At 41.0% G+C, this 14992-nt stretch overlaps 1 protein-coding gene across 3 annotated transcripts in view; it reads right to left on the bottom strand.

The window, feature by feature from the left end:
- Nucleotides 1-14992, bottom strand: part of PPP2R2B (protein phosphatase 2 regulatory subunit Bbeta) — a 301992-nt gene that overhangs the window by 31998 nt on the left and 255002 nt on the right. For all 3 annotated transcript variants that reach the window (XM_089531373.1, XM_089531381.1, XM_089531390.1), the window contains exon 5: nucleotides 7309-7486. In XM_089531373.1, the coding sequence (XP_089387499.1) occupies nucleotides 7309-7486 (178 nt within the window). The remainder of the gene's footprint in view (nucleotides 1-7308; nucleotides 7487-14992) is intronic.

The following is a 14992-nucleotide window of genomic DNA, read 5'->3' on the forward strand; positions in this document are numbered from 1 at the left end:
GTCGTCTTATGGTGACACCATGAATTGCATAGGATTTTTTTAGGCAAGTAATCCTCAGAAGTGGTTTTGCCAGATCCTTTCTCTGAAATATAATCTACAGCACCTGACATTCATTAGCCAGAATGAAATGATGAAAAGCTCTGAAAGGATAGACAGCCAAACTGGTTTGGCATATCACAGCAAACATGACAAAATGAAATATGAAGGTCAAAGTAATGCTATATAATGGGTAACAAACCTCAAGCAATAAGTTAAGTGATAGACTAATACATAAACCTGGGTCCTTTGGGTCAGTGTTGTTTGTATGTATGTTATGTCCCATTGTTATATAAGACATATAACTTATATGTCTTCAAGTTGATTTCAACTTATGGCAACTCTATCATAGGAGTTTCTTGCATGATTTAGTCAGAGAGGGTTTACCATTGTCTTCCTCTGAGGCTGAGAGAGTCTGCTCAAGGTTTCCATGGTGTTTATCACACTATACTCTTATAGTGCTACTATTCCACTTTAACTGCTCTAGCTGCCTCCTGTTGCATTCTGGGAGAACTTCTCTGCCTGAGAATTCTAAATACCCCTCCTTAAAACTGAAAATCCCAGAATGCAACAGGAGGCAGCTAGAGCAGTTAAAGTGGAATAGTAGCACTATAAGAGTATAGTGTGATAAACACCCATGACTGAGTAGGCATTCAAATCCTGGACTCCTGCAGCCTTATCTCACAAGAAAGAAAGGTGGAAATAGAGCTGGAGAACAGCAGCTTTCTTCATGACTTCCACATAACACAATAGCACTTCAGTTCTTCCCACAGGAGATGGTTGTAAAAGCATGTCTTCTGTCAAATGGATTTTTCCAGCTCCAAAAATAATGCACTTTTACAACCGTCTCCTGTGGGAAGAGAATTGAAGCACTACAGTGTCATAGTGTAAGGAATGGAGAAAGCTGCTACTCTCTGGCTCCATTTCCGCTTTGTTTTCTCATGCGATAAGGTTTTTGGAATCTTGTCCAATTTTCAAACCATGATACTACACTGTCTCAGTTTTGACATTGACCTGGTACACACGGACAGGAAGCAGCGTGGCGGCACCGATTCTAGGATTATGGAGCGCACAGCAACCACACGCTCTGGAACCCTAGTCTGTATGGACACCGGCATCATGGCAGCCTCCTGTCCACAGGAGGGCTGCCATGATGATGACACTGCCATACAGCGACCAGAAGTCGCTGGCAGGAAGTGGCATCATGGCGGCGCCCCTTCCTGCTAGCAATGCCGCAAAAAAGAAGCAGCTTCTTTTTTGTGGTGCATCGGTGCCTTGCAGTTGCTACGGCAACACTGAGAAGATGAAGATCCACAACATACCAGACAAACAAATCATCATCCACTGGCCAGAAAGGAGAAAAGGAAGGGGGAAGGAATGCACAGACTTCTTATTATCAGACAAGTACTTATGAACACATCTAGGACTGGATTTTTTGAAGTTTTGTTTCTGTGCTTTCAAATCTTCAGTGGATGGTAAACAAACCTTCATTTATCTATTTACTTGAGGGGAATAGAGATCAGCATGAAGCATTTTGGTGATGTTTTAGGCATACCCACTATAAGAAAATTATTGTCACTGGTCCTATTATTATTCTTGTTGTGGTTTTTTAAGGTGATTGGCATCATCTCATTTGTATGCCTGTTTCAGCAGCCTGTCACACATCTGTAGCATATAATGAAAGCTAGCTATTAATATTTCTTCTCCACATGCTCCTCAATGGCACCTGTCTTTTCAATTACACCTTGCTATTCCAGGCCCCCCCCCCCCCCACAATATTGTTCCTACAAGCAAAATCCAACAGCTTATCAACCAAGCTGGAATGCACCACCTTGCAAGAACAACCAGCTGAGCAGCCATCAGATTTCTGGCTACCTAAGGAAGTGAAGGCCTGACTGGTCAGTAAAAAGGACATGTAAGTGCCCCAAAAATAAATTGACATTTTAAATGTAGGACCATTTAAACAGTACAAAACAATAGAAAAGAAATACTTCTAAAAATCACTTGGCTTCAATTCCAGTTTTAAACCTTGTTATAAATGCATGAGGAAGGCTGCAGCCAAAGGGGTTTGGCAGCTAAATCCTTAGTCATACAATTTCCTTCTCTGCCATAGAGATCATCGAAGAATAGCCTCTCCAAAGGCTTCTCCTATCCTTCCTTATGTGGCTTTGCTTTATCCATTCTTCTGGCCCCAGATCCTAACTCTCAACCAAGCTTCTCTAACTTCCTCCTCCTCCTCTTTCTCCCCCCACTCTTCTCTCTCTTCCTCAATGCATATGTTATCTTTCTATCCTTTCATCCCTCTTTTTTCCTCCTTCAAGCATGCTGCATTGTTGGCAGAAAATAGCCAATAAAATAAAATCATTCAGTGGACTTCAGTGGAACATGCTTCAACTAAATATGCACAGGATTGTAGGCTAAGCTGAAGGACCATAAGGCATTATTTGGATACATGTCTTGTTGAAAGCAACAGCACCTATCAGTCTGGAGTGTCAGAGCAGGGCAAATTTACTGGATAAGCAACTAAAAATAGCTTTCTATTTTGTTTGCATACCACCCTGAGATCTTGTGATACAGGGCAGGATGGAAATATTCTGACAGTAGAATAATAAAGAATATACTTGGGCATAGAGTATTTAACCTGAAATGTTCACAGCAGACAAGAAGCTGCCTCCCTGTGGCATTTCCTCCAACATAGCACTGGAAACTGTTTGAAAATGGAGTATTGGCTGATTATCACTCTTGAAACTGTGGTGAAGCCTAAGAATTCTTATAATCCTTGACCCAGAGAAAGACTTATATGTAAGCAGTAGAGGACAGCATGCAGCCCACAGCATGAGATTCCTCCTGGCTGTTTTTATTCTGCTCCCACTGACAAATTCTGCCACCACATACAAGAAACAAACATGTCTAGATGGGAGGGGATCATTGCCCTACACACTGACAGGGCTCTATGTATATGTACAGTATAATATAAAATATAATATAAATATATAAATATAATATAAAATTAAATATGATACATGAGGCACTCTGGTATCCTCTTGCTCCATAGAGAGGTGTTGCATTTCAACAGTGGTAAAGCCCTTGATGGGTGGTTTAAGAACTCAAACCAGTGCTTGCTCTAGCACCTCCTCCTCTTCTTAAGCCTTAAGCATAATCTGCTTCACCTTTAGCAAACATCTTGGCTGCCAAAGTTCCCAGCTGTCAAATTCTGTAACAATCCATACCTAAAATCGAAATGTTCCCAGTTGTATTTTAAGGCCTCAGAAATTCCCCACTTTTTGTTGTTGTTAATTGCCCTCGAGGTAATTTCGACCCATGGCAACCCTGCTGATGAGTCATCTCCAAGACTCCAAGTCCTAACTGCTCTGCCCAACTCCTGCAAACTCATACTCATGCAACAGTACTAGACACTGCACAGCCTTACATCGAATCCAACCACCACGAAAGCAGGAAAAAACAACTGCTGAGCCAACAACACCTCAACCAGAGACAGTAACTTCTTCAGAAGTCAAGACAGCAGGTACCAGTTGTACAGCCCTATGTCAAGAACCAGGTAAAGTGCGATCATGCCATCCAATATGCCTGGCCAAGGTGTTCCCAAATGGGCACCCTGAAGCCTCCAGAAATATGTACATTGTCTTAGACATACAAAGTGATACTTCATTAGCAGCTCCAGAATTCTTTGACCTCTTTGATGTCCAGACTCAAGAGAAAGAATATGTCATGACAACTTGCACAGGAAATCAAGTTATGGTGGGGAGGAGCACCTCAGGTTTCATAATAGAGACATTGCACAGTGGCGAAAGATTTGAGCTGCCTATTCTAATGGAGTGTAAGTCCATCCCCAGGAACAAGGACCAGATTCCAACCAAATCGATTGCTCTTCACCATCCTCACTTAAAATAAATAGCTCACAAGATTCCAGAGTTAGATCCTGAAGCAGAAATCCTATTACTAATAGGTACAGACTGTCCAGATTTATTGCATATCAAGCGGCAAATGACAGGCCCAGCGGGAGCACCTTTCGCTCAAGAGATGTCTTTAGGTTGGGCCATCATAGGTCCAGTTTGTTTGAATCGCAAAAGAATACCAACAAGAATAAAGACCTTTGCGACAACACTAGTGGACAGAGGTCATCCCTCTCAGCCGGAGGAATGTTCTGCTCACATCCGTATACACCAACTGGACACCACTAACTTCGAGTCTACACTCTTCCGGTCCACCTTACGTGATGAACAACTCACCCCATCCATTAAAGACAAGCAGTTCCTGAGCATCATGGAACAGCACTGCCAGCAAGACGACAAAAATAACTGGATTGCCCCATTACCTTTTCGCATACCCACAGACCTCAACCCTGCCGACCAGGGATCCAGAGCCATTCCAGCAGGCAACCTTCAAGATTCAAGCTGGCTACACGGTCCTTCATTTTTGCTAGATCCAGACTAATTTGATAAACCAATATCGGACTTGGTATTTCTTTGCAATGACAATGTTATTTAGAGACTTGAACTTTAATATGTGTTTATTGAAATATAAAGCATACCAATGTTAGTATTTAAAGTTAATATAAAGTTAGATAGAAAAACTCATTAAGAGTTTTGGTGGGGAGTGTCATGCCTCCAGAGCATCTTTGATGCTCATGAGACATATATTTAGTTGAGATTATATTAGCTTTTATATGTATTAGTTTAGAAGGGAAAATACATATCTATAGCTTTAAGAAAGGCAAGGATTGTGGGAAATCCCAGGGTCTTATGCTGTCTCCCTCTAGCTAAGTTTTAGTGTGTAGTGAGATTTCAGCCAAGTCAGACCTGGAGAGAGTATTTTCCTTTGACAAAAAGATAAGTCCACAAAGGAAAAAAGATAAGTCCACAAAAGAAGAAAGATAGTCCTCAGAAGAAGAAAGATAGAATCCACCAAGAAGAGAACAAGGTATTTAGGAAGGACTATTAAAAAAAAGGAGATCAGTTTCATGTTTGTGTTTATAACCAGTAAAGATTTTGAAACTTAAGAAATTTGTGGACAAGTCTTTTGTTCTGGCTGTGATCCCGAGAGCCAGAGGCCTTACTACACCCAAAGTCCATAGCATCGCTCTTGGGACAAAACAATCCAAGAGAGGAAGGCATGCGGCCTTCCTCTCTTTCAACTTCCCTCTACCTTTCCTAGCATTATTGTTTTTTCCAATGAATCATGCCTTCTCATGAGGTGTCCAAATTATGACAACCTGAGTTTTGTCATCTTGGCCTCCAAGGAGATTTCTGGCTTAATCTGCTCCAGGACCCATTTGTTTGTCTTTTTCGCTATCCATGGAATCCTTAGCACTTTTTACTCTCTTTCAAAACCAGAAGAGTTTCCCACTCAAATTTTCCAGGGCAGCTGCCAGAGGGAAACCACCTACATGTCCAGACAGTGGAGATTATCACACGGAGGAGGCAAGGTTCTCCCTTGGTTAAATTGTGTAAATCACACAATCAGGGTGAAGGTGATCACACCCCCGCGAGCTTATCCCATTCTTCTCCAGTCCTTAAGCAGTAATGGATCAGTCATTTGGTATTAATGGGAGTTTCCATTAATATCAAATGACAGGTCCATTACTGTTTACAGACGGAAGAAAAATGGGATAAGTGTGCAGCTGAGTGATAATCTCCCCTCCCCCCCGATCACACGATTAATATGATTTAACAATGGAATAAGGATGCTTTCCTCTCGTGTGATAATCTGTAAATGAAGAAGGTAGTCCTTCCTCACATACCATGTTGGGACAATGCAATAACAACTACCCTTGGGGAATGAGAAATCCCCCTTTTCTATCTCTTCACAATATTTTCCCACTTCCCACTTTTGTTTGCCATGTGGCTCTTTCAGGAATAACTGGTAGAAACATTACAGGTTCCCTCAACAGGTCAGAATTCTTGTATAGGTGCATCCAGTAGTACAAAATGTCTCACGCTCAGACTCCTGTATTTCACAACAACGGAACCAAGCTGGGCAAAACCACTGTGTGAATTTTTCCCATCCAGTTGTCATCATAGAGGAAAAGGACCTCCTGTTTACCTGATTCCAATATTCAGATATGTACTAGAGAGAGGTGGGAAGAAGCCAGGAAGAAACCTCTTCTGCTACTAGAATTATATGAGAATGGGATCTATGCCTGTCATCATCCTAGCAGCTTATTGGTTCAGAATCATGTGTAGAAAGGCTTATGTAGTAGATTGCCAAGCTATAATTACACACAGCTCATCATCCCTGATATTAATAGTACATGGCCAATTGAAAAACAATTTCATGATGTAGCTGTTCTTTAGCGACTATCATAAACTTTTCAAGAAACCACTTGTCAAGACATCGCCATATACGAGTGATTAATATTTGCCCAGCTTCTAGTCTCTACATGTGTGTTAATGCTTTGAAATGCAAAGCAAAAACACTAGCTACTCCCTGCATCTAGATAATTCACAGAGTCTCTTAAAATGCCATACTTTCTCATGTTCTTCCTATATTTCTTGGTATAAACTAATATAACAAATATACTTGGCTTCTGAGAAGAATGACTTATTATTCAGTGGTGACATACAGATATAATAAATAAATTATAATCTAGGGAGAATCATATCAAGAAAAACAGACAGTAACCAAGGTCCTGAAACCTTGGCCTGAGACAGATGGGTGGGAAGCGGTGTGGCGGTGCGGATTCTAGAGTTTGGGAGCGCGCACCAACCACACGCTCCCAAATCCTAGTCAGTATGGATGCCATCATCATGGCGGCCTTCCATCCACACGGGGGGCGCCATGATGATGAAAGCATGGCGGCACGTCCATACGCTGGGGCACTGCGCTTGCGTCTTTGACACACCACAATGTGCTAATGGCGCAATGATGGTGTTGTCCGCACACACCAAGAAGAACCCGTTTTTTCCTGGTTCTTTTTGGTGTGGCGGGAGCCCATGAGATTTGGCTGCTGTGGGCTCCCTCAGGAGCTAAAACGGATGGCTCCAGCCCGCCCTTTTGGGGCTGTCTTTCAAGCCCCCTTATCATGTATAACATCCACAGACTAAACCTCACTTTTGGGTAAATATTTGTGAGCAGGCTAAAGGGTGATGTAGGACCAGGGCAAGTACTTACAAATTGTTTTTTATGCTTTAGAACACAACAAACCAACCATTCTAGAGATGCAAGCTTGAGGTTCAGCAAGCTGGTTCTTCATAAGAGCAGCCTCTTCTGCTTGGATGATAACTCCAGCCAGGTTCATGAAGGAAAGGATACTAAAACTTTGATTGGTTATTTCAAAGTTCCATAAGTTTATCCTCAAATCATCTGCTGACATGTAGGTTTCATAGTCACTGTTCACAGATATGGAGTTGATGTGATATGTGTGTGCATTTGCGAATACTCTCCTGGGAGTTGCCTCCACCATTAAATCCATGGGCCTTAGCACAGGTACCTAGCAAAGACAAGAAAGAAAAGCACTTAGTCAAACAGGGAATAATTCACTATAAAATCCATCCTATAAAAGAAAATATTACACAATGTATTGCATTGCAACCATTTGATTCTAAACTGCATGTACAGCTCTTGATTCCTGTACTTTTTAGGTTTAGTTGCTGTGTACGGTCTTCCTATAGTTATTCAGTCTGTACCGTAATCACCACTGTTAGGTGGCACAAAATAACTTGGCTCTAACATTTGAAATCTTGCTTTGTTCATCAACATGTAGGGAATAAAAAAGGCTACTGTAGAATAGGGTTAGTTTAGAGACAGTAAGTGGACATAGGTTAAGCACTTCTCCCCCTGCTTCTTGATTCAAATCTTTTCCTTTCCAAATATGTTTTTTACAAAAGGTCAGCCAAACCATTGCAACTTCAAGGGTCTATCACAAAACTTGGTGCATAATATTTAGTGAATTGCTTTGTCTTCAGTAAGAGAGGAGAACATACAGCAAATAATATATTATTGGTGGACATATGGCATTACCAGAAGGAGTTTCTAGCATGGAGATAAAATAAAAGCTGAACAGCAGGAAAATTGGAACATTGCTTTCAGTAGTAATTTCAAGATGCTTTATATTTATTTATTTACCCAGTTATTCTTAAAAAGCTCAATTCAGCAAGCAAATTTATTTATTAAAAATAAAAGATCTAAAGAGTTTTATTGGAAGAAAGAGATTGCTGCTCCACATCTGGGTTGTTTTGCTAGAATATGGACACCATGGTCATGATGAAACTAATTTATGATGTAAGGCCTAGAACAAAACAGTGGTCTGAAAATCCACTTCTTGAAAGGGTTTTTCTGACTGTATTTTTAAATAGAGATGGTTGTTGTATGTATTTTTATTACAGAGAAAACAAGAATACTAAAGATTCTTGAAAAAATCAAAACTAAAATGCATGCCTTTATAGGCTGGTAAAACTGGTTTATCATTTTAAAAAAAACCCCACACTGATGTGTCTGACCTGCCTTATTTTTAGGTTTTCATTCCTTGCTTATTACTGTTTTATTTATTATATTACAGTGCACCCTTGCCTTATGCGGAGGGGTCCGGAACGGATCCCTGCATAAGGCAAGGGTGCACTGTAATATAATAAATAAAACAGTAATAGTACATATGTTCGAGTCCCATTGAAAATAATGTAGCTCGTGCATGACGTGTGGTGCGCTGTGAGCGTCATTGAGACGCCCATCACAAAAAAGGCTCATACGTATGATGCGGGTGCACTGTAGTTCATTGTATTTGTATTATTATTCACCATCTTCTCCATTTAGTAGAAAGAAAGGATACAAATTGAACCAACCAACACATATTGGGTAAGATCACTGATGAACACAGACTCCAATGCAATCTTTTCTACAAATTTCAAAATTCTTGGGCAGAGATTACAAACCAAGATCCTTTTACATGCCAGCGCAAGCACCAAAATATTTATTTGAAATCTAGTCACAAGGAAATTGCATCTACCTTGACTGGCCTCTTTTCAGTGAGGAATGGGATATCCAAAGTACTAGATCTGTGCAAGTACTTTTGAAAGATTTGTTATTTTTGGATTATTTTGATTTTCAAACTGCTTTTAAGTACAAGGAAGCTCTATGCAAAGCACAAAATCCTTGGAAGAGAGAGAAAAGGCTACAGACCTTTGCCCAAGCAAATTAATCTTGGATCAGAGAATATTTCTAAATAATCTCTTATTAAAAATAAGATTTAGTATGGATGGCTTCTATCCCCTTGTCACCACACTTCAATGCATCTCATGAAATAAAAGAAGTGGGGGGATAAAGAGCAGAACGGAAAGGAGGTGGACAAAATACTAAGACATAACGGCATTTTATCTTCTTAAGAATAATATAGCAAGATATTCAATAGTAAAATATTGATTAAAGAGATCTGTTCAGTGCTAGAAGACATGAAGAGCAGTATAAATAATATCTTCAAATATATAACACCATAAGACCACTTAATATAACAGAAAGGTGTCAGCCAATGGTGGCCAATGCCAGCAAAGTATTTCCTCCAGCCACTTCCTTACTGTGCATTATTGTCAGTATGCCACCCAGGGAGATTTCTCATGGATGTGGAGGTGGGGACAGGATTCTGAGAGCCAGGATCAAGTGGCACTAGAACATAGGAACTGCCAGCTCAGACTCTGAGATTAATGTGATGAGCCTGCTGTCTAATTCACCCTGACGTATTCAATGATGCTTCGTTTGCTGTTGAAGGACTTGGCACAGGCATCTGGGGACATGGCCTAGCATTTTGCCCAGAGACTACAGGGATCAAACACTTATTCAGACTGTCAGAAACATGACGGCTTTCAAAAGGTAAGGGGTTCAATGGTCACGCACGATTCCCCTGAAAACAAAGAAACGAACACAATTAAAGACTTAAGCATAAGGTTTTACTTAGCTCGGTGAAGTTATGTAGGAAAAGCACAAGTACCACCTTACAAACAACTCTGCTGTTGTGTGCCTTCAAGTTGCGTCCGATGTATGGTGGCCCTAAGGTGAATTTATCATGGGTTTTTCTTGGCAAGTTTTGTTCAGAGGTAGTTTGCCTTTGTCTTCCTCTGTGGCTGAGAGTGACATACTAAGGTTCAGTGGGTTTCCATGGCTGAGCAGGGATCTGAACCCTGGTCTCAAGTCATAGTCCCAACACTCAACCACAACACTATGTTGGCTAGTAATCTGTACCCTTTCTCCCCAGCAATAAAGACATCATTACACTATGACTATAACATAATAAGGGATAAATCCACTCTTTCTGCATTATAAGTAACTTTTTAGTTACTTTTACGGTTATGGGGACATGGAATTGTAGATTAGAAATATCACACGGTTTAAGTGCCCGCTCATTCTGTAGCTTGTCCTCTGTTGTCAGACACTGATGATCGGTGGGGACTGTGCTTTGTGTATCACGCCAGCAGTTTGTACTATTCAGGGTAGCTATTTAGTTGAGAACAGGAAAGCAAAGAATTTTTTTAAAATGTAATCATAAAAATAACTACTTATCTTTGACTTGACTGTAGTACTAACTGCAACTATCATATATACTTGACTATAAGTCGGCCTCATGTATAAGTCGAGGGTAGGTTTTGGGGTCAAAAGTATAGATTTTGTCATGACCCATGGATAGGTTGAGGGTAAACCTTGGAGGCTCCTTCAGTGTGTGTATGTGTGCATGAGGCAAAAGAGACTCTGCACCCCCCTAACCCTAGTACGGACTGAGTCCATACAAAATGGCGGCTCCCCTTCCACATGGGGGCCGCCATGACGACGTCACGACCGCGCCGCCTCTATACAGGGCGGCGCAGACATGACGTCGTCAGTCCACGCCAGGGCGCTTAGTGCGCCCTTTCCGCGGACCAGGAAGGAGCTCCGTCTTGGAGCTTCTTCCTGGTTTGCAGCGCCGCTTTGCGTCGCTGGGCGCAGCCTTCAGACGGCTGCGCCCAGTGAAGCAAGGGAGAAAGGGGCCAAGCGGCCCCTTTCTCCTCCTCCCCGCTGCCGTGGGGTGTCCTTGGGGCTTGAAGCCCCAAAGGACACCCCTTTTCAGGCTGTGGGGAAGCGGCGTTTTGCTGCTTCCCTGCAGCCTGAAAAGCGGCGGATCGGGGCCTCAGCGGCTGCCGTTCTGGCAGCTGAGGCCCCGATACACCGATACAGCGGTCTGTAACCCGACATAGTGCAGTGTATTTGGTACGTATTTGGGAGACATATGGTTTCTCAAAGACAACTGAAACTAATATCAGGACAGTTTAAGCACCCAAAGAGAAAAGAACACATTCACCAGGGCAGCTGAAAGAGAATAATAATTTTAAATGGTTACTGGTTTTTCTGAGTAACACTGAGTACTACAGCTAGTAAATAATAAAGCCTGCTCACTTCTACAAACATATCTGCCTCTTTAATGCCCTAAATTCAATTGTTAGTTCCAACTAGAATGTACCTACTGAATCAAGGAATTCATAAAACTCAGCTTCCCATGGATTCAACTCTCTCTGATTGGGTCTAACAACTGGATTTAAGCCCATATCTCCTTTGGCTCCTAAGATCATTCACAAATTTCCAGTATGAAGAGGTATGCTTTGGGAGGGGGAGGGAATGTGATATGTGAACAGGTATCATTTAAAAAGAAAAACTATATACCAGGAAAAGAGCACATATTGCTGTTCAATATGCTCCAACTATCCTGATTTTGCATGGACAGTTCTGATTAATCCTCTGCTACCTCACTTTTTCAGTTGCTTTTAAAATGTCTGTTTCTCCTCTTCCTTCTTTCTCCCCAGCTTACTGCCAATGATGCAAACCTTGTTCAATGAGGAAATAGTTTGCACTGAGTTTAAGTTAGTGGAGGGGAAGGGAAAGAGGAGGCAGAATCTTGCCCTTCCCAGTAGGCTTGGCCAAAGGCAAATTGCTTCAGCCTCCACGAGCTTGCATGCTCTTCCTCATTAATAGCTTTTGCCATCTTGACTACAATCTGATTCTGCTTAGCTACATGTGCCCTGGTTTTTGTCTGTGAAATGTTGGAGGGTATGTTTTCTGTTCTGTGCACTCAGATCCTTCAGTTCATCCATTTACTGCTCTTCTCTTTTAACACTGGAGTGGATAGCATATGAAGTGGCTTTCAGATCCATAGTATTTGTATCTTTCCAATGAGTCACAAGTCAAATGGGTGTTTATTGGATAGCAATTAAAAATTACTTAGCATACAGCTTTTATCATTAGGCTTCTACTTAAGACAACTACTGCCTACCAGTACGGTCATGACAATCTTAACCGATACAGACAACTCCTTAAATACATCCCTTATTCAATTACTGAAGTCACCTGGGGCTATATCTAGTATTCTATATGCCCATTATTAAAGGGTAATTCAGTGTAACAAGCCAAATCAAGAATCTACAAAGGCTGTCAAGTAAAATAAACCAACTAACAAATTATATTAATTTGTGTTTTCAGAAGGGGCCAAAATGCCAATCATTTTTCATTTTTAAATATATATGTTGTCTTCCTTTTTCAAGGTGACAAAAAATAACACAGTGTAAAGAAAAGGAATGTTTTTGTGCAAATGGCTTGCAGGTGATGACTGCATGGCTACAAACACAGGATGCATTCCCTTTCTTCTTTGTCTAGTGAAGATTTATCTCTTTCCAAATTTAATGCAACACTAATTCTCTTTTGAGCAGCACAACAGCAACAAAATAAATAAATAAATAAACAATTAGAAAGTTAAAAAAAAAGAAGGGGTAGGAAGATTTACATCAATTAGGGTAACAGCTGTTGTTTTATGACCTTTCTTCCGAGTTTTAACTCTGCTTCCTTTATGGGGCTATGTCAATTATTAATTATTTAAAAAAAAAAAAAAAACAGACAGAGGAAACTTCTGGTAGCTAAATGCAGATTCTACATCTGACCCAATCTATATAAATCAAATTAGTTTTGTCTGTTACCATTACTATATGAAAATTGATGACTGTATGTTTTCCAGTGAAGTTTTGCCCCAGGCTGTAAAATGTCTCAAGTGCATGCAATGTGCTAAAAGGGAAATGCTGACTCAGAAGAAGCTGATGAATCTTCAGCATGGAGTTGTGGTATAACAGTTCAAAACTGCACAGTCACTGTGGACACATGACAGGAAGATGATGAAACACTAGCAGGGGGATCAGAATCCTAGCCTGTATTTGTGTATATAAGGAAGAATGCTCCAGTACATTGTGCGTTAGGTGGATGTTGGTTGGTGGTGGAGAATTATGTTGGGTGGTATAAATATTGCTGTATCGTGCTTGTAAATATTTTGCTGCAACTAAGATTAAAAGCCTCTTTGGGAGAACCTCAGCAGTTATGAGTGAAACATTGTTCAGAAGCAGGAGTTTCTGTTTCCAGTTACTTCCAGACTCAGCAGTGGTGTTTGCTTTCCTGGCTGGCAGTCTTCTGCATATGAACTCAGTTTCCCCCAGCGCTAACAATGTACACCAAATCTGGGGAGTGGAATACATGAAATTCACTTTGGGGGAGCACCTCAATTATTTTTTTCATTGGATTTTCACCGTATTTGGAAGGTATATCTGGGATGGTCTGACTTAAAAATCCAGGCAATTTGGAATGAATGAAATTTAGTTTTGGAGGAGCCTGAGGGTGTACCACAATCATTTCCCCCCATTTGATGAGAATGCCTGGGATGGTTCGACTTGTAAGCTGTATAAGCTCCTTACTTTGGAAGACCTAGGAGGCACCTTAGTTATTTTTTGATTCATACAGAATTCTATGTTTGGTTACTGACTGGAAGAGTTATACTCTCACAAGGGCAACTGAGATTGATGTGAAACATAAGGAATATTTGAGCACCTCCAGAGCAGTTGAAACCGAACAGTCACTAAAACAGTTAACATTTCTAACTAAAAATGTAAAATACTCCTGTCATCATGAGGATTAAAACCTAAAAGGCAGAAAGCCAGCAAATTTTGAAAGTGGCTACTAGTATCTTCCTATTCATGAGACTTCTTTTCAAGCTACCCAGTTTTATGTGCTGTCATTTACTTCTAAAAGTATTTTTAGAGGTAGTGACAACATGTGAGTGAGCACATGTTTTTAACAATGCAGCAGTAGATGCAGAAATTGATCTGTGTGCCACCAGATGCCATTGATCAAGCTCCCCTTGAGCTTTATTTTGACCCCATTAACTTTAGTGGAAAATGCCATCTATAGCCATGAAGCTACTATTTAGTATGCCTAAGTGAACCTCAGAAAATGGTTCAGCGTGCTCAGCAGTAGCTGATACCCCCCTCCTATTGCACTCAACTGAATCATTTTAATATAATCACAAGTAAAATGTCACCTGTCTACACAAAATGTCTCTTTTCTAAGTGTGGGAAGAAATGTGGTGGGATAGTAACTGCCAAATCCAGGCGGCACTCCTGGTGCTAAGCCTTTCCTTTCTCTTCATCTTGGCTACCAACCATAAGAATAACTGACCAGAACTGCCTGGGGATTAATATTTTGCAGAAAGCATATTCATCAAAGACTATTATCAAGGTAGGCTTACAATCTTTTATGCTGTCTGTTACCACTCCCTGGTTATTCTCACGTTCTCCCTCTTTTAAAACTGTCATACTCAGTCTAGTGCTATTTCTTCTGCTCTTTGTATTTAAGAAGACTACTATAATGAGTGGGGATTAAATTATTTAATACAGGGCCTAAATCTAAAGGCAGCGGATCCTGTCTGACCCTGGAAGCTAATCAGAGTCTGCCCTGGTTAGTACTTGGAGAGGAGACTTCCAGTTAATATCAGGTGCTGTAAACTATGGCCCGGTACATACCGCCATGAAAGGGCGAGTTGGAGGCAGCTGATTTTCCTGCAGACGGACGCCGCAGCAGCCAAAAAGCACGGCATCCCTCTGCTCCAAAAAGAACCCGGAAAAAACGGGTTCTTCTTGGGATGCAATGCGCATGTCACTCATGACATAAG

Source organism: Sceloporus occidentalis, unplaced genomic scaffold, assembly GCF_023333645.1.
Source record: "Sceloporus occidentalis isolate IW3139 unplaced genomic scaffold, rSceOcc1.0.p SCAF_1, whole genome shotgun sequence".
Taxonomy (NCBI): Eukaryota; Metazoa; Chordata; class Lepidosauria; order Squamata; family Phrynosomatidae; genus Sceloporus; species Sceloporus occidentalis.